At 37.6% G+C, this 24,030-nt stretch overlaps 1 protein-coding gene across 2 annotated transcripts in view; it reads left to right on the forward strand.

Moving 5' to 3' along the window:
• Positions 1-24,030, forward strand: part of GNAQ (G protein subunit alpha q) — a 318,212-nt gene that overhangs the window by 96,504 nt on the left and 197,678 nt on the right. For both annotated transcript variants that reach the window (XM_007516117.3, XM_060199538.1), the window contains exon 2: positions 11,409-11,593. In XM_007516117.3, the coding sequence (XP_007516179.1) occupies positions 11,409-11,593 (185 nt within the window). The remainder of the gene's footprint in view (positions 1-11,408; positions 11,594-24,030) is intronic.

The following is a 24,030-nucleotide window of genomic DNA, read 5'->3' on the forward strand; positions in this document are numbered from 1 at the left end:
AAAAAAAAAAAGACATTTATTGTTTGAGAGTCAAATTTGACTATCTTTTTCTGAAAAATAAATAGTAGTAAAATAAGAACTCCATTGTCATTTTTTGCTATAACTCTGTTATTGTCGCTGAATATTCTAGAGAAGCATATGGCCATCAGGAAAAATAAATTAAACAACAGAATTTAGATTAATGAAAAAAATCATATGGCAATTTTTTAATGGGTTAGGGAAATTATCTTGACATCAACTGGTCATACCAGATGTTACCTCTCTCTCTTAAGACAATACCTATTAATGCCCAAGTTAGGTATCTTTGGATTAATGCAAATATAAGGGAGCTGAAACATTTCATGTCCTATTTTCATTGTTCCCTGATCATTAAATAATTGAACACAAAGAGACTACTTCCTCCTTTCAAACCAAATGTTTTGGTTTTGTTTTTCTTTTGCTTTTAATTGCTGAATCTTAAAAATTATTTCTGTTTCATGATTCTAAGGGAAGTGAGAATCCAAATGATTTCCTAATGCAACTTTACTTGGTGTGGTTATTGAGTCTTCTCAAAATTAGCTACTTGGAAATGATTAGTCTTAGGAGTCTTTGTTGGGTGGTATTCATGCTAGTTATGAGACCTCCAACAGGCACTGTAAGTTTTGATCAACATCAGTATTTCCCATCCAAAAAAAGTTAAGAATGTGAACAACACAGGTTTGACTTGCTTAAGTGTGTGCTTTTCTGTCATATTCTTTGTTGCCCTTCAAGAAAAGATTTTCCTTTAAATTTAGTTTTCATTTTAATTAAATATCAGATGCTACATGACCAGTGGACTTCTGAAAGTTCCTACTAGCTCACTTTCCAATCCACATGAACAGATTCACTAAGTCAGGTTTTCTCTCTGTCTTTTAGAACCTTTCCTAGTTCTATGTTTACTGGACAAACTTGAAACAGTTACCAGTTCTTCTAAGTATTCTGGGTGTCATTATTGAGCATACTGAGTTAGTGTTCACACATAAGGGTTGTGATGTTCTGCAGTTTTAATATGCATACATTTTGAGACACCGCAGATTGTTGCTTCTCTTAACTGGAGCAGTGCTTGCTCTCTCTATCACTTTAATTCCCCTACCTCAAAAGATAATTATTTTTAGAAGCTCAGAGTGAAGAGCCACATGAATAAATTAAAAAATATATATCCTGGCATATTAACCTTGAAAGAAGAGTACTACAGCTTTGAGTTAACTCACTTGAATTAATGTTTGAATGTAGAAAGAAAAAAAGTCAAGTTTTTCTTCCCTGTCTTGTGAGAAATACAATGAATGTGTTCTTTTAATGCTGTGCAACATATGGAGAAGGAAAACAGTCATAAAATGCCAAAAGTGGAAAGAACCTTGGAGGTTATCCAGGCCAGTCCCCTTGTCTTCAGCCCTCAGAGGCCAAGTAGACACCAGAGTCTTAGTGTGACCACTTCCCATGGACCCCTGATTTCCACTGGTGCTCTTTCTATACCATTCACTTACCTGTAGATCATCTCCAGATGAAGAAGAAATAAGGTGGGAAATGACATTTCAAGATTCTTCCTGGACCTATTCACCCACTGAGAATCTAATTTGTTGCATTCTTTGAAGAAGGGCCACATAGTCATTTTACCCCAATGAAGTATGTGCTGGATTAATAAGCCCTTCAGAGTGCTTTCCAAAGTGCATCTCATCATTTTCCTCCTGGTGTGCTTTTAAAGTATGCAGGCAGTGGATGATGACATGTAATCTAAAAATCTAGACCATGAACAGTCAGGTTTTTTACTTTCTAAATAATCAATGTGGAAATATTTAGTGGATATTTATTTTGGCTGGTTCATGCCTCCTAAAATGTTATTGTTATTACTTGGTATTTGTATGGTATCATCATGCATTCCAGATAATGCTCTATGAAGTTCTGGTTTTTCTCTGTAAAGATGTGTGCTTATAGCCTGGTTGCCACTTTATAAGTAAATAGATGTGTGTTGGCAAATGGTTTGATATCTTTTTATACAAGGAACTTTATGTCATTGGAAATGGAATTATTCCTTTGTTTTTATAGTTTGTTCTGATTCATCCATTAGCATAAGGACTTCACCTATGGCTGTACTCTTCTTTTATTGGAGAACCAGAGAAGTATGGGAAAAATCACACTGCATTTCCCCACCCCCACCCCCATTGCCCTTGTTGTTGTAGCCTCCTTGTGGTTATTATTATTGCCATTGTGGATGTTGTTCGTTGTTGGATAGGACAGAGAGAAATGGAGAGAGGAGGGGAAGACAGAGAGGGGGAGAGAAAGATAGACACCTGCAGACCTGCTTCACCGCCTGTGAAGCGACTCCCTGCAGGTGGGGAGCCGAGGGCTCGAACTGGGATCCTTACGCCGGTCCTTGCGCTTTGCACCACATGCGCTTAACCCACTGTGCCACCGCCTGACTCCCCACACTGCATTTTTCATGAGTACTTTTCACACAGTCCTGTGGTCCATGAGGGTGTACCCAAAAAATGGCTCTTTATTTCACCTTGTAACCCTTCACTTGCCCATTTCACTTTGTGACTTCAATGCCTACTCATTTTATACTGTGTTCGACCACTAATTGCTTACCCTTCTGATTCCTTGATCTCATTATTACCTTATTCTCTGTTACTTCATTCATTTTTTTTTCCTCTTTAAGAAACATCCTCATACACCTGGATACCTTTTAGGTTTCTTACTTGAGCTCATGCTGCCTGAATTACAGTTCTCTTCTAGTCAATTCAATTCAATGCATTTTGGCTCACTGCTAAACAAACAGAACAAAACAAAAATGGCCCTTGTTGTAACCAATGAACATTTCAAACTGAGTATGCCTCTCTTAATCCATCCAAATCTTTTCCTACTCAGTCTTCTCTAGGAATCAGGGATCATTTTAACTAAGGATCATTTTAACAGAATTTCTTTACGTAGAAAAAGGCATTGAATGAAACATACACAACACACACACACACACACACACACACACACACTTCAAGACATTGATTTACTTAATTCTCAAGCCCAAAAAGTTAGGATTAGTTCTATTTACTTAATTTCTTCTCCTTACCACTCATTTCTCTTCTCATCTATCTCTAGTCTAGATGCCAGATCTTCTCTGTATCATATCTTTGCCATCTTGATCCAGGTATCATGAATTTTTGCTTGTATTCTTAAAATATACTGCAGTTTGTCCTCTAATCCAGCCTTCTATAGTCCTATTCTAAACTCTGACACCAGCTTGGTGACTGAAATGTGGTAATATACAAAAAGCAGGACAAATTGTTTAATAAACAGGAACCCCAAAGTAGGAATAGAACAGATGAAATTAAGTGTCTTCACGTTGGAAGAAACTATGAAGTCTATCTTAGGAATGTTCCAAGGAGCCCATGACTTTAGTAATATTTGCCTGAGCCTCATAACTAACATGCAGTTGGGCTAAAATACTGACTGGGGACATGGTTTCAGAGTAGAAATATATAGGGCTATAAATATGTATATTATATAAATATAATAGGGCTAGAAAGCTGGACTAGGGCAAAGAGTAGCTCCCAAATATGAAGGGAAAAATTATATATATATCTTAAACTGTTCACTCTGTCCTATATATCTCTGTACTAGGGCCCATATATGTTCATATTTAGCACAGGAGACTTAATTTCTGAGTCCCTGTCAGTCTGAACTCACAGTTCATAGTCAATGCTTGGAACATTCTAGGTTGTACTCATTTCAGGACCAGTCTTCATTAAGTGGCAGAATAGGGTGACCCAGCCTCCTTTTTGAGAATGGGCATGTCTCTACCATTGCTGCTCTACAGTGAGGGCAGTTTTATGGATAGGCCCACAATAGGACTTATGCTGATGTTCCTGATGTAAATGATGAGTGATGGTGGAGAGAGGGATCTATTGGGGGGGTCCAGGTTCATCATATCTATGTGTGAATTCAAAGATCCCCCAACTAGAGCCCCAGATGATGGAGTGGCCTGGTATTGACCAAAAAGGCCATTATTAAAGTAAGCCAGTCTTGAAGAGATGTTCTTTACCCCCATTGCGTGGTATTGGCACCTTTGTCATATACATATATGTGTGGGCTCATTTCTAGGTTTTCAGTTCTGTTCCATTGATCCCAGTGTCCATTTTTATTCCAATACCATGCTGTTTTGTTTTTTATTGCTTTGTCGTATTAACTGAAGTTGAGGACCGTGATACCTCCTTTTCCTTTTTTTCCCCTCAGAAGTACTTTGACAATTCGTGGCCTTTTGTGGTTCCACACAATTTTTTGGACAAGTTGTTTACAATTTTGTTTTAAAAATGCTGTTGGAATTTTGATAGGGGTTGCATTAAAATTGTAGATTATGTTTTGTTAGAATGGCCATTTTAATGATGTTTAGTCTTCTGATCCAGGAACAAGAAATGTTCTTCCACTTCTGTGTTCCCTTCTCTATTTCTTTTAGTAATGTTTTATAGTTTTTGTTGTAAAGGTCCTTCACCTCTTTCATGAGATTCACTCCAAAGTATTTTATCTTTTTGGCTCAATTATAAATGGGATTGAGTCTTTATTTCCCCTTCCTCTGACTCCTTGTTTGTATACAAAAATGTCACATATTTCTCTTTGAGCACATAGCTCAAAGAGAAAGGACTGGGTGGGGTAGGAATCCTGGTTCGAGGCCCAGGCTCCCCAGCTGCAAGGGAGGTCACTTCACAAGCGGTGAAGCAGGTCTGCAGGTGTCTCTCTCCCCCTCTCTGTCTTCCCCATCTCTCTAGATTTCTTTCTATTCTATCCAACAACAATGATAGCAATGACAACAATAATAACAATGATAAACAACAAGGGCAACAAATAGGGAGGGAAATGGCCTCCAGGAGTAGTGGATTCATAGTGCAGGCCAAGCCCCAGCCATAACCCTGGAAAACAAACAAACAAACAAACAAACAAAAAAGAACCAGTATCTTCAGTAGCCTTGCTGGTCACAAAGGGTTAAGCATTCCCAATCCTTGCTCTCTCAGAGGACAATCTTCTAAGGAGATGAAGTTATGGTGACTTTGCTATTAAAGTTCTTCAGCTTCAAATGCTGACTTTTAAGTGGAGGAAAATGTTTAGGAGACAGGATGCATGTATTTGAAAGTATATAATGTACTGGAATGTGGACAACACATGGATTTCGTTTTGACTCAATGTTATTAAATCACTTTCATCTCAGTGCTATTAATTCTTTTCAGGAGTGGGTTGATAATGTGCTTGTGGGTAAAAAATTCCTATTTGAAATTTCTGGTTCTACTTATTCAAGTTTATGTGGAAGTGACCCAAGTTAAGCTTTAGTGGTGCTAAGAATTCCGTATTTCAGACTCTTGGCCTAAACCAGAGGACCTTAAGTAAGTAGTTCCTTTAAGTATAATTCAGATGCGTGAGACTTGGGTTTGTTCTTAATTATCCTTTCTCTGGGTGCTGGCCAGTTAATCAGGCAGAGCAGAGAGATTTGGCCTGAGCTTTCACATTAATTAAAGGCTTCAGATGTAGGCTTCTGATGGCTTGACAGTATCTCCAAATACAGTCATGAGAGGCACTGGGAGAATGAAGTAAACATATTCATTGTACAGTTTTAAATATGGGTTTTGCTAACTCTTCTTTAATATTTCTTCTTTTTCCTGGAGGCCAGGAAAGTGTGGGGTTTTCTGCCTGTAAGAGGCACAAAGAAGTTGTTTCCAGGATGAAGGCAGTGAACCATAAGGGTGCTTGAAGTGCCTATAGTTTTATAGCATGGTGCCCAGTGATTGTATTCTAGGGCCATTGGATGAAAATTGGGGGCACCAACTATTCTCAGGTAGGTGACAGATGTAATAGGCATTTCCGTGGTATCAAGTAACACTTGCACATATATGGTGTATGCTCTGCAGTTCTGTTGATATGAGTGTTGTCCAAGAAACCAACTTAACTGTGAGTGGAGCCAGTGAGCTGATGATTCCTTTCAGCAACAAATGATAATCTATTGCCATGAGATGTTCGTGTATTACTGTATTAATAAAACTGTCATTTCAGGCAGAGTGTGGGATACAAAAAACTGCCCTTCCTTTAGAGATTAATTGGACAGAACTACTTATAGGTTACATTATGCAAATGAGAAGTCAGCATATATGTATAAATGCTTTGTACGAGTAGGATATGTATATATAGATATCTGGAAGAGGCTATATGGGGAAATCTCTTCTGCTGTAAAGAGCTTGGCAAAGCCTAAAATGGAAGCATCAGTTTGTGTATGAGTGAGGAGCTTGTGTGTCTATATGTTGTACTATAACAGCTTACAAAGTGATGTACTCCACAGGAGTATATTAAATTCACACTTGATTTTTTGTTCTGATGGAAGTTCATGTGAAATGGACTAAGGATTCTCTGCTTTCTCAGTCCAGTGGGTAGGAAAGAAAAATCACTCAAAACCAATTAAGCATCCTGGATGAGGGGCCTTTTGAAAAGCATAGTCTCATTCCTTGTGATGAGTTGGGATAAGAAAATACAAAATAGTTGCCAATAAGAACTTTTCTAGGATTTATTTTTATTTCTTAGAGATAGTGACACAGACAGAAAGAGCAAAAGACACCACAACACCCAAGCTCCTTTCAGTACCTGGGCTTGAACTTGGGTCACACACATGGCAAAGTAGTACATTATTTAAGTGAGGTATTTCTCTAGCACTAGGAAAACTTTTTGCTATATTTATAGAGATAATTGAAGGATGAAAAAATAACCCACAGATTTATGGGACTTAATCCTTTGTGTGTATTGATGTGATTGTTAATGTTCTTAAATGCCTTTGTTTGAGATTTATTCATTACTGAAAAATAATAACTTCATATGTGGAAAACTGGGAAATGTTATGCATGTACAAACTATTGTATTTACTGTCAACTGTGAAACATTAAGTAAATTAAAAGAAAAATAATAACTTCCCTCCACCCAGGGTGTTTTTATGTAAAGACTGAATGGCAGATTTTGTTTTATCAGTGACTTTGTAAACAACAGATTTATGTTTCTTTAAATTGGTTAAGGGCTATTTGTGCCATCTCTGGATTCATAAACAAAACTACTAGTAGAAAAATCTACTTTCTTTCATTAAGAGATAAAGAATTGTGAAGCCTTGGGGACTGGGTGGTGTCTCATCTGAATAAGCTCAAATAATATTATGCATAAGGACCCAGGTTTGAGCCCCTGCAGCAGGGTGCTTCACAAGCTATGAAGCAGGTCTTACTTTCTGTCTCCCCCTCCCATCTCAATTTCTCTGTCATATTGAATAGAAAATAAAAATAATAAATTAAAATGTAAAAAAAAAGGGAAAAAAGCCTCCTTTGGGATCTGTGGATTTGTAGTGCTGACATCAAACTACAGTGATAACCTTGGAGACAAAAAAGTGAAGTCTCTCATACTTGTGGCCTTTTGGAAACAATAGTTTTAATGTAATTTGGAAACAGCTATTTTATGCTCACAATATCATTTTTTTATATTAATTATGACTAGTTTATTAAAATGTTCATTTTTACACTGAAAATATACAAATCTATAAAAACAGGAGTAATATGTGAAATTTGTTTATCTCTCCCCCTCCCTTTATGTTTTATTATAGCATCACTCACCTCTGGCTATTGGTGATGCCAGGAGTCTAATCTGGGATTATGCAAGTCCTATGTGATACCTCTATGCATAGTTAATTTATTGCCATGGTAGGACTCTTAGGTGACCAAGAAGCTGAGTTTTTTGCTAGATTGATGTTTTAGTCCATATGTGTCTTTTTAGCTAAATCCACCGTAATACAGAATAACACATTGATTGCTTTATAATTCTGCTTATAGCATCCACCCCACATGATTGTTTTCTTTTATAAAGTTTTCTTATTTATACTTATTTATTAGCACTGAAATGTGTTGTTTCATGTGTGTAATCTGCCTAGGCAGAAAGACCAGTCTATTGAAAGATATTTTCAAGATTTTAATGGGACCTGTTTGTTGAAGTTATATTAATGAGATTGAAATTTAGATTCAGGGAGGCAGTGTAGCACAGTGGGCTAAGCGCAGGTGGTGCAAAACACAAGGACTGGCATAAGGATCCGGGTTTGAGCCCCTGGCTCCCCACCTGCAGGGGAGTCGCTTTACAAGAGGCGAAGCAGGTCTGCAGGTGTTTGTCTTTCTCTCCCCTTTTGTCTTCCCCTCCTCTCTCCATTTCTCTCTGTCCTATCCAACGACAACAATAATAACTACAACAAAAGTGGGAAAAAAAAGCAAGGGCAACAAAAGGGAATAAATAAATTTCAGTGAACAAAAATTGGGTGTAGTCGAAGCCTGATAGAGATATTTCTAGACTGTAGATAGAAGTTGACTATCCTGGATGTGGAAGTTGCTGTGACTATGCAAATATTGACATCCGAGCCCTGGTGCCTCACCTCTGCAAGAGTTTTCCTTTTGTGTGACATGAAGAGAAAGACACCTATCTTGCATTTTTGAAAGGAAAAAAATGGCAGTGCAGTTCAAAGTGTTTGGCCAAGTTTAAAAGGTTGAATGCAAATTTCTTTGTTTCCTTTACAAGAAAGAAGGTATTTAGTTCCCTCTGTATATTGGAGATTAATCTTGAGGCTTATTTGTTTGGGTGGGAGCTGGTGCGTGTGGGTGTGCTATGGGAGACAAGTGCTGTATCTGCTAGTACTTTGGAGGGAGAGGCAGGTACCCCAGATTCTGGTTTGAGTTCAGTCTGTCATTTCTTCAAGACTGGCTTCCAGAACAGTGTTGTGAGTGTGACTTGATGACTTTCGGACACTATAAACTGGAGGGCATCTTATAAATAACATTTATAGAGGAAGGAGAGAGGGTCTGCTTTTATTCTCTTGCCTTTATTGTCTTTTATCTCAACCACTCCTGCCCACTGCTTTCCTCTTGGTATTTGTATCAGTCTGAGTTCCAGAGGAAACATGGCAAACTTCAACTGGGCCACTAGGAGAGTTCTATAAAGGAACTGCTGATGAAGGTGTGGGCATGACAACTGAGGAGCATTCTCTTAGCAGCTGGGCAGTCATGGCAGCAACCAGGGGGATGGAGGGAGAAGTCACAGGATGCCAGGGAGGGATTCTGTTTGAGCAGAATCTGACAATTTGAAGGGGATACAGCTTATCCATGGTGTCCTGCTACTTTCTTTCTTTTTAAATATTTTTGTCTTATTGATTATTGGTTACAGACAGGGAGAAATTGAGATGGGAGGAGGAGATAGATACCTGCAACCCTACTTCAGCACTAGTAAAGTTTCCCCCTGCAGGTGGGGACCAGGGGCTTGAACCTGGGTCCTTATGTACTGCAACTTAACCAGGTGTTTAACCAAGTGTGCCTGACCCTGCTACTTTTTTTCTTCCTTCTCTTCTAATGGACACGCTAGGTTTCATGTTACTCCCTCACCCTAAAAATTTGTGGTTGGGATTAAAAAGTAGCATTCTAAGCTCTTAGGTTATCTTGTTAAAATGAGTTCATCACATTCTCACTGTTGTATTATTTCAGGATACTCTAGACCCTTCTAAAATTATATGAAAATAACACAGAGTAGGCAATTGCAGTACTATGGGGCTAGAAATCATCTTTCTTTGAAATTGTATGAAGCTTCTGTATTTACCAAGACATCTGCAGCCGTTTAAGAGTGCTTGTATGAAAACTGTAATACTTATTTGAGTTTTTCATGATTGTTTATAAAGATAATAATGAAATCCAGCCACCAGAAAAACAAAATGAAATTAGGACAGATGTTGTGTTTGTAGTTTCTAGTCTTCCTTTTCTGCCTTTTTTTTTTTTTAATGTAGTGTAGGTACACCAGTGTGTCCTGGAGCTCCGATTCCCCAGAAACCCGCCCCACTAGGGAAAGAGACAGACAGGCCGGTAATATGGATCGACCTGTCAATGCCCATGTTCAGTGGGTAAGCAATTATAGAAGCCATACGTTCCACCTTCTGCATCCCACAATGACCTTGGGTCCATACTCCCAGAGGGTTAAAGAATAGGAAAGCTATCAAGGGAGGGGATGGGATACAGAGTTCTGGTGGTGGGAACTGTGTGGAGTTGTACCCTTCTTATCCTCTGGTTTTGTCAGTGTTTCCTTTTTATAAATAAAACAAAAAAAATGTAGGTAGGAAATTGTAGTGAAGAAGCTACTCATAAAGTCATATGTATTTTATTATTATGTTCCTCTATATTTAATATCCAAATAGGTAGTTTGTTTTTCTGTTTTCTTAGGGAAAATAAAATTTAAATGAGGAAAATACTTTTCTTATTTTTAAAATAATTGAATATGGGGGGCAGAGGGAGATAGAAATCAGAGCATCCACCAGTGCTGGTATGGTAAAGTGCTGGGAGTTGAACTTGTGGCTTTTAAGGCCATGGGCATGTAAGTCCTGTGCTCTCATGCCAACTATCCTTCTGATCCAAAAACATTTAAAAAAAAATCTCAGGGCCATTTGAAAATGAGTGAAATTCTGAAATTAAATGACATATGACAGAGCCACTAAATTTTAGAAAACAAATTAGACTCAGTTTTAGATATGCTGTAGAACAAATGTCTTGTCATTCCTTTATATAATCTTATCTTTCTATCTTTCCTTCTTCCCAAGGCCATTTGTGATTTTGTTAGGAATTATCTTCAAGCTTACAGTAACAGAGAAGGAATATTAAAGAAGGAAAAAAGATGAGATAATATACATAGACCCAATCATGATACATTTCTGTAACATGTTATTTGTGAAGAATAAGAAGAAAGAAGGAGAATCACTGTGACTTTTCTAAATTAAATGATTCCTTGAAACAACTCAGCTGGTAGTCCCACTAGAAATTAATAGAATATAATGCTTTCTGTTTCAAAAAATACTTTATCTGGATTCTGTGAACACATATACTAAAATAAGAGACACCTAGAAAAATTTCACTCATATTTCTCTTATCATGCTCTGAGTAGCATTTGTGTATGTGCAACATCATTTCTACATCAAAATCCAACCCAAACAATCTTGTATTCTAGAAATGTTTCAGATAATCTCCAAGGAAGAAACTATCAGCTCTTTTCTCTGTTCAAAAGTTCCAGTTTTAACTGACCCTTATAAGTTTGTAGTTTATGTTTGATGGTAGTTACAAATCACCACCAAAATTTCATGCTGAGTAACTTTAAAGAGGTGACTTGATTTTTTTTTTTTTTTTAAAGCTTCCCTGCCTCTGAAATGAACTCCATCCCTCTGGTTTTGCTAAGTGTTTGCTATATAGGTGGCTGTTTCTACCTATAACATTGTCCCCAGGAATATTAATTAAGTCCATGCTGCCATGTCTAGTATTGTCTGGGAGACTTAGAAGTGGTGTCAATGATCTGATGTACTCCTATTGTCTATCTTCCAGGCACAGGAGAGAGTGGCAAGAGTACATTTATCAAGCAGATGAGAATCATCCACGGGTCAGGATACTCTGATGAAGACAAAAGGGGCTTCACCAAGCTGGTGTATCAGAACATCTTCACAGCCATGCAGGCCATGATCAGAGCCATGGACACGCTCAAGATCCCCTACAAATACGAGCACAATAAGGTAGGCATGGCACCTCATGGGAACCATAGGCAGTGCTTCTCAATGCATACTAGTGCTTTGTTTTTTACATGTATGCTTTCAATCTCTCATCCAATATGGAATTTTTAATGGCAGAATAAGTTGCTTAAAGCTTTATTTTTCCATGAATCTTTAAAGTCAGACCTATAAAAATGTACTTGTATTTTTAGGATATTTTTAGTATAATCATTTGGATGTTTGCCTCTAAATATACAGAGGTGTAAAATCTAGGGGTGCATATTAAGTTAAAAAGGAATGAAAGAGCCTGTAAGTTCAAGGCAAATTGACCCAAGTAAGGGAATGCAGAGATGAGGTGATGGCCTTGTCTCAACCTCCCACTCTGTTTCCTTGAAAAAAGAACAAAAACAACTTAAGACCATTCTGTCCAGTTTAATTTTGGATTTCGTGACTTCCTTTCAGTAGTACCATGAGTTTTTTTTTTTTTTTTTAATTTCAAAATAGGCCCATCTGTCACTTCAAATAACCTTTCCAATATGTGTCTGTGCAATTGTGTTAAAGTAATGGAGGCTTATAAAATCAATTGAGAAACGATTAGGGGGAAAATCTACATTTTCATCTGTTTAGGTTTACTTGTTCAGGTGAAAACAAATACTGTATTTGATCAGTCTCTGAATGCTATAGACACGATGTCCAGCAAGGCTGGATCATCTGAGAGTGATTCCAGGTTTGAGTTTAAACTGGATTTGTTGTGCACAGATCTCATGTGCAAGGAAGAGCTAAATTACACCAGGAAGTGATATTTAGATGACGCTATTGTGAGGGAAAGGAAATTATGTGGAATTTGTATAATTGTCTTATATTTCTGTGCATAGTATCCTTTCTTCCAGTTAATCAATCTATTGATAAATCTTTGTTCCAGAGTACTCTGAGATGCTGATCTTAATACTAAATGAAATAACCTCACCTTTTATTAACCAAGCACCTCATTTATACTCATATTATGTCCTTTAATCTGACTTTTCATTCACCCAATGTTCTTAGTAGTCTATACTCAAAATATTTCCATATACCAAAACCAGTAGGTAATAGCAAGAAGCTAACATGCCCACTGTGACTCATAAACTGAGATTAAGCTCACAGAAATGAATCATAGCTAAAATACAGAGATTTTATATATCTCCACTCTGTTACCACCTAGAAGTTTCTAAATATAGTAGAAATTATCTTAAAACCAGGCATCTTTTTTCTTGAAATTAGTTGGCTAGCATCAAGCAGATAGCATAGTAGTTTATTTAACAATATTTTATGCCTAAGACTTGAAGATCTCAGGTTCAATCCCTGGTTCCACCACAAAACAGAGCCCATCAGTACTCTGGTGGGGGAGGGGGGAAAAGGAGAGTCGAGGAGAAGAGAAGAATAAAATTAAAAAGATATTTATTTGTAGGGCCAGCAGGATAGCTCTCCTGTATAATGTATATACTTTGTCACGCATATGACTGAGTTTTGAATCTGGCCTCTATATGTCTTCTCAAATTCTTTGTCTCTTCCTAAAAATGTTGACTCAGAGTAGGGAAGCCAGTCCTGTCAATCACCCCCCCCTCCCCACACTCTCAACAAAAAAAGAAAATGAACCGGCTATTTCATAATGATTCTCCCAACCATTGTTCTCCTATAACAGTTAGAGAGTCTGGGGAGGGGAGTAAGGAGACCTAGACCCACTACAAGTAATCATTCTGTACTCAAGCATGAAGAAAGTCTGGGCATGCTTTTGAACCTTGAAATATAGTCCTTAAGCAGATGTGGCTACTTGAATATTTAAGTAATTTAAGTTTTATTTCTCCTCCCTATGAAATTTAAATGAATTATATTTTCTCTTTATTTCATTTTTTATCAGAGCACTGCTCAGCTCTGGCCTATGGTTCTGCCAAAGATTGAGCCTGGGACCTCTGGGATCTCAGACATGAAAATCTTTTTGCATAGTCATTATGTAAAATACATTTCTAAATGACTATGCAATTGATTAATTAAACATTATATAACTCAGTGCATTTATGAAGTAAGTAACACATTTGTTTTGATGCATTTGGATACTAAGGGATTTTTTTTCTTTTAAGTGTCAGTGACTTTCCCAATCTAAAATCAGATAAACCTGAGTTACTAGATATTGGTGTGATTGACGTGGATATGTATGTATAATCCACATGGTCAGTTTATACATTATAAAAATAATAAAATATCCCTAAATCACAGACAAAAGAATCATAGATGCTCTATAAGAATACTTCAATATTTCAGCCTGAGATTGGATTGCCATTAAATATCAGTGTCATAAAAAGTTACAATATCATATTTTCCTTAGATATCATAATTATCCTGTGCAATGTTCCCACTGTATTGGTTACTAAGCATACTGCCTTATATAATGACATTAAAACTGATCTCTGAATTCTTCGATGGGTTTTAATTCACAATATAAATTGCTCTCACATTTATCTATTTTCTGCCTATCTGTACATATACTAAAGTATCTCTCCTTGCTTCATTAACTTCTTTGTTTTTGTTAATGCTTGTGAAGGAAAACTTGTCTTATTCCTGTTCATCCAAGCTTCTGATTTGTCCTTGATGCCCCCCCCCCCCCCCATTTGAGCACTAAGCAATCCCTACCAGCCTTTGCAGAATCCAGAATGGATTATTGATAGTTTTTTAGCTTGTGATTTGAGCATAGATATTATTTTTCCTACTGGATTTTAAAACCTCTGAAAGTGAAGTGTGTCAGTTTCCATCTTGGCATTCCTCATTACACCTGCATAATGTCTTGTACACAGTAGTTATTCTATAAAATACTTGACTTATGAATAGGTATATTATTTGTAAGTTTAAACAACTGAAAATCTCCCTTTCTCTTCTAAAGTTGTTGAAATGGTTATTCATACCAACAAGTAGCTTTTGAAATTCTATTATGTATAAAGAAAATGAATGCAGTGTGCTGTCAGGGATGCAGAGGAGTTCAGTGATTGTGTAGGAACTTCAAATCTCCAAAGAGGCATGACTGAGGGATGGACAGTTTGGGACATTGGAGTGACTGGACTAAATATTCAAAAGCAGCATGCATGCTCCTGCAACTTCACAAGTTTAACTTGTACAGAATTCTTACAGAGCAGGACTGGAAAATCAGGACCAAAAAAAATGGCTGAGTGACCTTGTGAAAGGCTCTGAATCAGGTTAAGAAGTTTGAATTTTATTTTTTTTATGTTTAGGGTACCTACTTAATAATAGTAATATTTTGGTTGGAATTTTTCATAGAAATTTCTAGTTATGATATAACTTAATGTTACAATGTAGCATAATATGATGTTGAAAGGATTCAGTATCTATTTTAAGCCAATTATTTTGAAGCAGCACATTAATTAATTAATTAACTCATTTATTCTTTTTTTTTTTTTTTTTTTTTTGCCTCCAGGGTTATCACTGGGGCTTGGTGCCTGCACTATGAATCTACTGCTCCTGGAGGCTAATTTTTCCCTTTTGTTGCCCTTGTTGTTTATTGTTGTTGTTGGAGAGGGCAGAGAGAAATTGAGAGAGGATGGAAAGACAGAGAGAGGGGGAGAGAAAGATAGACATTTGCAGAACCGCTTCACTACCTGTGAAGCGACCTTCCTGCAGGTGGGGAGCTGGGGGCTCAAACTGGGGTCCTTCCTCCAGTCCTTTTGCTTTTTGCCATATGCTTAAGCTTAACCCCCTGTGCTACCGCCTGGCCCCGAAGCAGCACATTCTTATATTATTCTGTGACACTAACAATATAAAACATATAATTATTCTATTTTTTAATGTTTTATTTATGTATTTTTATTGAGAGAGATGCAGAGACAAAGACCAGAGCACTCCTCAGCTCTGGCTGGTGGTTGTGCTGGGGACTGAACCTGGGACCTCAGAGTCTCAGGCATGAAAGTCTTTTTGCATAACTACTATGCTAGCTCCACAGTCCTGGAGAGATTTTTTTTTTTTAATGCTTCTTTGCACTGATTCCTCCATTGACCATAATCTATGGTAGTAACAATTAGCCTAACCTTGTACCTGATTCTGAGTTCATATATTTTATAATGCAAATCATATCTTGCAAAGGATGTGAGCTGTTCTTAGGCAGAATTATTATTAGAATTCCCTTTCCTCCAGCATGTCACCATGTTGAGTTGACAGTCCTCAGTACTGGTAATTGTAGGGGCTTAGTATTTGGAGTAGTGTGCACACCATGATCTCAGCCATAGGTGTGCTATGGCATCACATGTCCTTTTATAGGTCTTACTCAGTGTTCCAGAGATTGCTCCATTCATAAACTTTTACCAAAATAAAGATGAAATTTCCCTGGATGTGTGGCCTTTATCTCTTTCGTGTATTTTCTATGACTGGCAAGTGTGATTTATAGGTGATCTCTGTGGTTGCATATTAGGAGGGAGAACACATCTGAAGAGCTCTGAATGTGCTGTGAGCTAGGCTTTATTTGTTCTTAAATATGACTTATCAGTTTCCCTAGACACAACCATTGATAGCTGATATTAAAAGGGATTGAATATCTCTGTCCAGTCAAAAAAAAAAAAAGAAAGAAAAAGGTATTTAATGGTTCACCAGGTGAAAGGCATTTTACTTAGAAATTACTAGGTAATTTTCACTTTCCAAAAGGGAGAATTTCTATGATTGTCTGTCATATAGATGTACTCCGTTATTTCTTGCTTTGGTAGTGAAATGAGATTTTACTAAGAAGGAAAAGGTAGAAAAATTCTGTGCTCACATGGCTAGGGACTGTCTGGAATTTCAGTTCAGGGAAGTAAGTAGATCATAAAATTTTGAGTGTGCTGACTTTTAGGTACTATTTATATTGGGAAATTGACATTCTCACTGCACTTTGTTGCTATGTCATATGTACTTGCCTTATTGTCTCAGTAGAGTCCAAATTATCTTCTTGTAAGCAAGCTTTTTATTTTATATTCCATGATACATACCTTGGCTGCTACTGAAGATTTTGATAATTGAACAGATTATTCAAGATAGTGAAGGATCCTTTATGATTGGCTTATAATTTCTATAGATTCAAAGTAGTCTTACTGTACCGTTTCAAATTATAGGCCTTTGCTAACTTTGTTAGAGAATCTGATCTAATGTTTCATTATGTAGTCAACGCAAGAACTTTATTGAGTAGAACTCAGCTACATGACTCTATTGATACTTTCACTTTTTCTTCTATTCTGGTTTCTACTTTTAGACTTTGAAACACTGGCTAGGGAGTCGGATGGTAGTGCAGCGGGTTAAGTGCACGTGGTGCCAAGCGTAAGGACTGGAGTAAGGATCCTGGTTCAAGCCCCTGGTCCCCCACCTGCAGGGAAGTCGCTTCACAGGTAGTGAAGCAGGTCTGCAGGTGTCTGTCTTTCTTTCCCCCTCTCTGTCTTCCCTGCCTCTCTTCATTTCTCTCTGTCCTAACAACAATGACATCAATAACAACAACAATAACTAAAACAATGAAGCAAGAGCAACAAAAGGGAAAAATAAATAAATAAATATTTTTTAAAAATATAAAAGAAGCACAGGCTAGTAGGACTTGTGTAGCACCTAGACTGCAGCTACCTTTGACTATCTAGCCAGAACTTTATGTCTACCACCTGTATTTGATTTTCTGCTTGGATGGAGAACTTCTAAAATGACATGTTTGCTGCAGTACCTTTAGTCCTCCATGGACTCTTCCAAGAAAGGACACAGGGAAAGTATCTCATTAAATAGACATAAAATTTTCTGAATTTTTTGTCCTTGTTGAGAAATCTAAGATACCTGAAAACATTTTCAAAGGAAAAAAAATAATGTAGTAAGGATTCTAGAGAATTTACCAATGTATTCCTACTTTTGGTGAGCTCAGTAAAAAATAAATGTGCTGTATTTTTTTTTTGTTTTTTTTCAACATGAGAGACATATTTTGTTTACAAAATTTCCATGAAATTGATGTTCTTTAGGACTAGCAAAATAGCTTCCTTGGTTGTATGTTGTTTTATCATGCATGACACCCAGGTTCAAGCCCAGCCCCCACCACATTGAAGAAAGCTTCAGTGCTGGCATCTTTTAACTCTTTGCCTTCGCTGTCTCTGTCTGAAAAAGAAAAAAGAAAAGAAAAGAAAGAAAACCACAAGCAAGCAAACAATCAAAACCCCCACAACATTATTTTGATGCCTCTTATCTCTATGTTGAGCACGTAGTAAAAGCAGCAGCATTTAATCAGTGTGTGTGTGTGTGTGTGTGTGTGTACACACACACACACACACACACATCCTCCTGGAGAGTAGTATCAAAATTCTCTACTAGCAGCAGAAGTTAACATTAGATAACTTAAATGAAAAAATAATTTATGGAATATGAGGTCACACTGAGCATTGAGGAGTAACAGGAGAACATTCTCTTAGAATTCAGCAGGTCTGGAGAACACCTCACTGAATGGGATGAACCCCTGGTCTCTTTCAGTCATTCCACTCACAATTCAGGTTCCTGGAAAAATTTACTATTAGGTCTTGCCTGGATTAACTTGCTCTTTGAACAGAGCAATTTGACTGACAGTCCCCAAGGGAAGCCTGGGTACTGTTAATAGAAGAATGAGCATGGTCCTGGCATAAATTACAATTATCCACTGCAAAATCACACTCAGTTTAGAAGATAAAATGCTACTAGGATTCTCTGTAGAAACTAGCCCTCCAATTTTGTTCAGCATTTGCTAAGCTTCCTAAAATAGATATTATTCAGACTTGTTCAGGGTAAGGGGTGGAGAAGGTTGAGTGATCAGTGACAAGTAATAATTACATATGAAGTAAGTAGTTGAGTCTATGGCCATGCCACTTTGAACACACCCAATCTTGAATTTGAACCCAAGCACGGAATAGCTGAATAATTTAAGACTTTCATACTTCTTCCTTAAACCTGAATTAATTTGCTCTCTAAACCCAAATTTTCTCATCTGTAAAGTGACATAAATAATACTAAGATTCTTTCAAGGATTAAATAGGTAACACATGAAAAATCTCTTGCAAATGATAAAAAAGCATTTGTGGTCATAAAGATAATGAATATACTAATCTATCTCTATTTAGAAGAGAATATAACAAACAAAATAATTTAAGCAGCATGATCAAATTTAGGTGGTATTAGGAAACATTTTCCTCAGAGTTACAGTCATTGAAATGGGATACCAAGGGACGAATAGAAATCTCCTTATCTGGCTGTGTTCAAAAATAGAATGTATTTTTAACATGTGAAATTCTTTAAGGCAATTTTGCTAAAATAAGACAGGAGAAGTACTAAACAACCTCTGAAATCTTTTCTAACATTGTTATTCTTATGCTTATTCTTTGATTTCAAACCTAACAAAGCAGTGACGTTGTTATTAAAGCTTTCTTGAACTTTGTTCATTCTAGATCACTAATATAATTAAAAGTCAATAAACAACAGTCTTTTCGACTGTACTTGTTTAATGGAGATTTTTCTTCCTTTCTGCTTAAGTTCTATAAGTGATTTGCTACATATATCATGTTTTTTTTTTAAAAATCACATCAATATTTACTGTGGATATTTGTTCAAAACTAGATGTGAATACTGGTTGTGTAAGTATTTTAATTAGATTGTTAGCAACTGGCCATTCTAGGTGCTGGGATCCAATCTGAACTGCATGTGTGTCAAAGCAGCCCTCTATGCTACCAAGTACACTGTCTCACTTGTTATCTTGCCCCTGCATCAACTTTCAAAACACTAGTGTATAATTTCCTTTTCCTTTTTAGTCTCTTGCAAGTACTTCCTGGCCACGTCTTTTTCTCCTCACCCCCTATCCTAGTTGCACTACAGCTCTTTATTCATCTTATAACCATGGCAGCGATGTAAAAATAGAAGATGAATATGAGATTTTAAAAAATTCCTTCTTCTTGGCTAAAATTAATCCATAATCCCAGAGCATGCCATATCATTTATTCTGAATGAATATCTTGATTCAATTTCTTCAAGAGATTTCAACAAGTGACTAGCTGATTCCTTTTGAACTGTGTACCTTCAGAAAAGTTTTTGACTTATCAGAACTGAGGTGCATGTGTCCTTCCTTCCTTCCTTCCTCATTATTATTATTATTATTATTATTATTATTATTATTATTTTGCTTTCAAGGTTATTGCTGGGCCTCGGTACCTGCACTACGAATCCACTGCTCCTGGGGGCCATTTTTTTCCCACATTTTTGCTGCCCTTGTTGTTTATCTTTTTTGTTATTATTACTGTTGTCATTGGTGTCCTTGTTGGATAGGACAGAGAGAAATGGAAAGAGGAGAAGACAGAGAGGGGGAGAGAAAGATAGACTCCTGTAAATCGGCTTCACCGCTTGTGAAGCAACCTTCGCCCTGCAGGTCAGGAGCCAGGGCTCCAACCCAGATCCCAACTCCAGTTCTTGTGCTTTTTGCCGTGTACACTTAACCTGCTGCGCTACTGCCTGGCCCCTGGCACATGTGTTTTTTCTCTCTTTTTTTATGGCTTATAGTATAGTTGTTGACTCCTAGGCATAGTTTTTCTTATCATGATAGGTGTCTGCAAAACACTCTTAGCCCCACCCTAGGTCATTTCCGCCATCATGTACTAGGACCACAAAGGTTCTCCCCTTCACCCAATCCCCACCTTTCCCTGGCCTCTCTCCCAGAATCCTTTGCTTTGGTGCAATACACCAGACCCAGTCCAAATTTTGCTTTATTTCCCCTTTGTGTTTTGTTCTGTTGGGTACATATTTGTTAATTAATCCTAATCAACAAAACCAGAAGTTTAGATGCCCCTCCCAGCCACTTAACTGTGCCCGCAACAGGACTGACCATAACCCCTCCTTCTAATGACATAGACTAATGGTTGTATCTTGAACTTTGTCCAAATAGAATATTGTTGGGTATATTAAAAAAATCATCTTATACCTTCCCATTTCTTTTTTGTTAATATTTATTTATTTATTTATTCCCTTTTGTTGCCCTTTTTTTTATTGTTGTAGTTAATATAGATGTTGTTGTTGGATAGAACAGAGAGAAATGGAGATAGGAGGGGAAGACAGAGAGGGGGAGAGAAAGATAGACACCTGCAGACCTGCTTCATTGCCTGTGAAGCAATCCCCCTGCAGGTGGGGAGCCAGGGGCTCGAACGAGGATCTTTACTCCAGTCCTGTGCTTTGCGCCACGTGTGCTTAACCCGCTGCGCTACCGCCTGACTCCCATACCTTCCCATCTCTTTAGAGGCTTGAAAAAATAATCAAGCTAATGTCAGGTAAGATAAAAACAATAAATTTATTGAAAACTTAGAAATTTATTGATAACATGTATACCTTGGGAGAAGCCCAGAAAAGCTGAATAAGTCACCTTTTGGTTTAGACACAGTCTTAAAGTGGGTGAGACAGAAATCCCAGAGGTAACTCACCTAGAACACACACTTTACCATACACCAGGACTTGGGTTTGACCTACAGGCCACTACATGGAGGCACTTGTAAAGAGGATGCTTTAGGACCTGTGGAGTAGTGCTATGGAGTCTCTTTCTCCCTCTCTGTCATTCACCCTTTCTCTAAAACAAACAAACAACAGTATCATCAACAATGTCCAGTAAAAACTTTTAGCAAAAAAAAAAAATAGTTAAGACAGTTATAGGGCATTGGCTGGGTACGGGGAAGCTGAGTTAGGAAGGATATCTGAGAATATATACAAAGGAATGCTTACTTAAAGTCTGCCTTCTCCAGTGAGAAGACAGGCAGATTATATCTTCCCTGTACTTCCCTGTACAGTACAGGTCAGTTAGCTTTGGCTTTCTTCCTTAAGTTTGTAGAAGGGCTGAATTCTCCCTCCCTCCCTCCCTCCCTCCCTCCCTTCCTTCCTTCCTTCCTTCCTTCCTTCCTTCCTTCCTTCCTTCCTTCTTCTTTCCTCCTTCCCTCCCTCCCTCCCTCCCTTCCTTCCTCCCTCCCTTCCTTCCTTCCTCCCTTTCCCTCCCTCCTCCCTTCCTCCCTTCCTCCCTCCCCCTCTTTCTTTCTTTCTTTCTTTCTTTCTTTCTTTCTTTCTTTCTTTCTTTCTTTCTTTCTTCTCCATATATCCGTCTATCCATCCATCCTCCTACAAGTTAGACATTATTAAGAAAGAACGTTTCTTTAATGGTTATATTTCACAGGGTGATTCCAAATACTACAATTCTCTCAATAATGCAAATGTCTTCTCTTTGTATGGAGCCTTGGCTTATTTTGTTTCTCATTCTGTGTTTCTTTCTTAATCTGTATAAGAACGTCTAGTTTTCTGAGATTATTAATAGGTCTGTTATCAACTACCTCATTTACAAAGGATGAGAGAGCTGCTGTGTGTCTTTGTCATTATTTAGGGAAGTCCTGTTCTTTCCCATTTTAATATTTTCTTCAACCAGTTGGGAGCTGGACCATGATTACAATCCAGTTATATCTTTTTTCCCTTACACTATTCCCCATTTCAGTCACTATTGTTCTCTGCCACCAAAATTCAGTTGATATGAAACCAGAATCCTTCCTTTTTTCATTTCTTTTAAAAATTTAATATTTGGGAGCTGGGCGGTAGCACAGCAGGTTAAGCGCACGTGGCGCAAAGCGCAAGGACCTGTGGAAGGATCCCGGTTCAAGCCCCCGGCTCCCCACCTGCAGGGGAGTCGCTTCACAGGCGGTGAAGCAGGTCTGCAGGTGTCTGTCTTTCTCTCCCTCCTCTCTGTCTTCCCCTCCTCTCTCCATTTCTCTCTGTCCTATCCAACAGTGACAACATCAGTAACAACAACAACAATAATGACAAGGACAACAAAAGGGAAAAAATAAATATAAAAAAATTAATATTTATTTATTTATTGGCTAGAGACAGAGAAATCAAGAAGGGAGGGATGTAAAGAGAGAGACACCTACAACACTGTTTGATGGCTTGTGAAGCTTCCCACCCTGCAGGTAAGGTTTTGGGGACTTGAACCCTGGTCCTTATGCATTGTAACATGTGCACTCAACTGAGTGTGCCATTGTATCCCCCCTGCCATTTCTTTAATTTAGAGAGAGAAAATGACAAGAGACTCCACAGCACCAAAGCTTTCTTCAATGCGGTGGGGTGTCGGGGTCAGGCTTGAACCTGGGTCATGCAAATGGTAAAGTAGCACACTATTTAAAAGTGACTTATTTTACCAGCCATAGAAACCCTTCTTAATTCATTGAATTTTAGGAGAATTGAAGAGGCTTTTCTTTGCTTTTTTCCTGCTTATGTCTCCAGCTAATGTGGAATTAGATCACCCAGAGTTGTTCAATATGAGAGCTGTCATTAAATGATAAAGTAATACAGTCTGATTTTTGCATTTTTGTTGATTATAGCTTTTTGATTCTATTAAAATGTTTTTCTCACTTACATCTCACTGTGAATTTATGAAGCAGATTATCTTGGTGAAGTAAGGGAATTAAGCATAGGTAAAGGAACTGAGAGAGAGTTCACCCTGTGGAGTGCACACCTTACCATTTGTGGGGTCCTAGGTTGGAGCCCTGGCACTACATGGGAGCACCATAGTCAGTACAAGGGGAGTTCCATTGTTAGAATGGTGCTGTGGTATCGCTTTTCTCTGTCTTACCCCTCTTTCTTTTCTTATCCCTTCCTTTTAACAGTAAAGAATAATAGTTTGAACCAGGTTGGCTGCTCAGCAGTGGCATCATGCATATATAAGGCCTTGGATCCATCATCTGGTACCATATTAAAAAAAATGCCATAGGTCAAACTGTCAACATAAATATCCCCATGCTCACATGTATACATTTGCTCATGTATGTTTGCTTTCTTATGTATCAGAAATTACCTTTAATTAATATGGGGGGGGGCTGACAAATCTAGTATCCTCTCCATTTTGTACATCTATGACTATTCCTTTGCTTACCAGTGCCCTCTCTGCTAACAGCTCATATGTTATCATGTATCCTGTGTGTCTTTCTTCTGTTAATTCACATAGTTTAAAACTGGTTGAATAGAATAAAATTCAGACTTGAGGGTTTTAATTATTTAAGCATAGCACAGTATTTGGCACATATTTCTTCTGTCTTGAATGAACAAATGGACATTTGTTCACTCCGTGTAAGAATACAATTGTTGGAGTCAGAATGCTGCTTGGTTTGAAATGGAGCTCTACATTACTGAGTAAATTAATCTGAATTCTAGTTTCCTTATCTCTAAAATGGTGGTGATTATAATGTCTACATTTAATGTATTGTGAGAAATTAATTATGTAGTCTGTAAAATAGTTGAAAAGCATTGTCCATTGTTCAGTGGGGCTGATGTTCTTTCATTCAGTCACTCAGTAGATATTTATTGAATACCTGAGATGTGTTAGTCAACATAAATCAAAGCCTCTTGTTTTTAAGAAGAGTATAGTGAACAGTGTACTAAGCACTACTGATTTG

Source organism: Erinaceus europaeus, chromosome 10 (assembly GCF_950295315.1).
Source record: "Erinaceus europaeus chromosome 10, mEriEur2.1, whole genome shotgun sequence".
Taxonomy (NCBI): Eukaryota; Metazoa; Chordata; class Mammalia; order Eulipotyphla; family Erinaceidae; genus Erinaceus; species Erinaceus europaeus.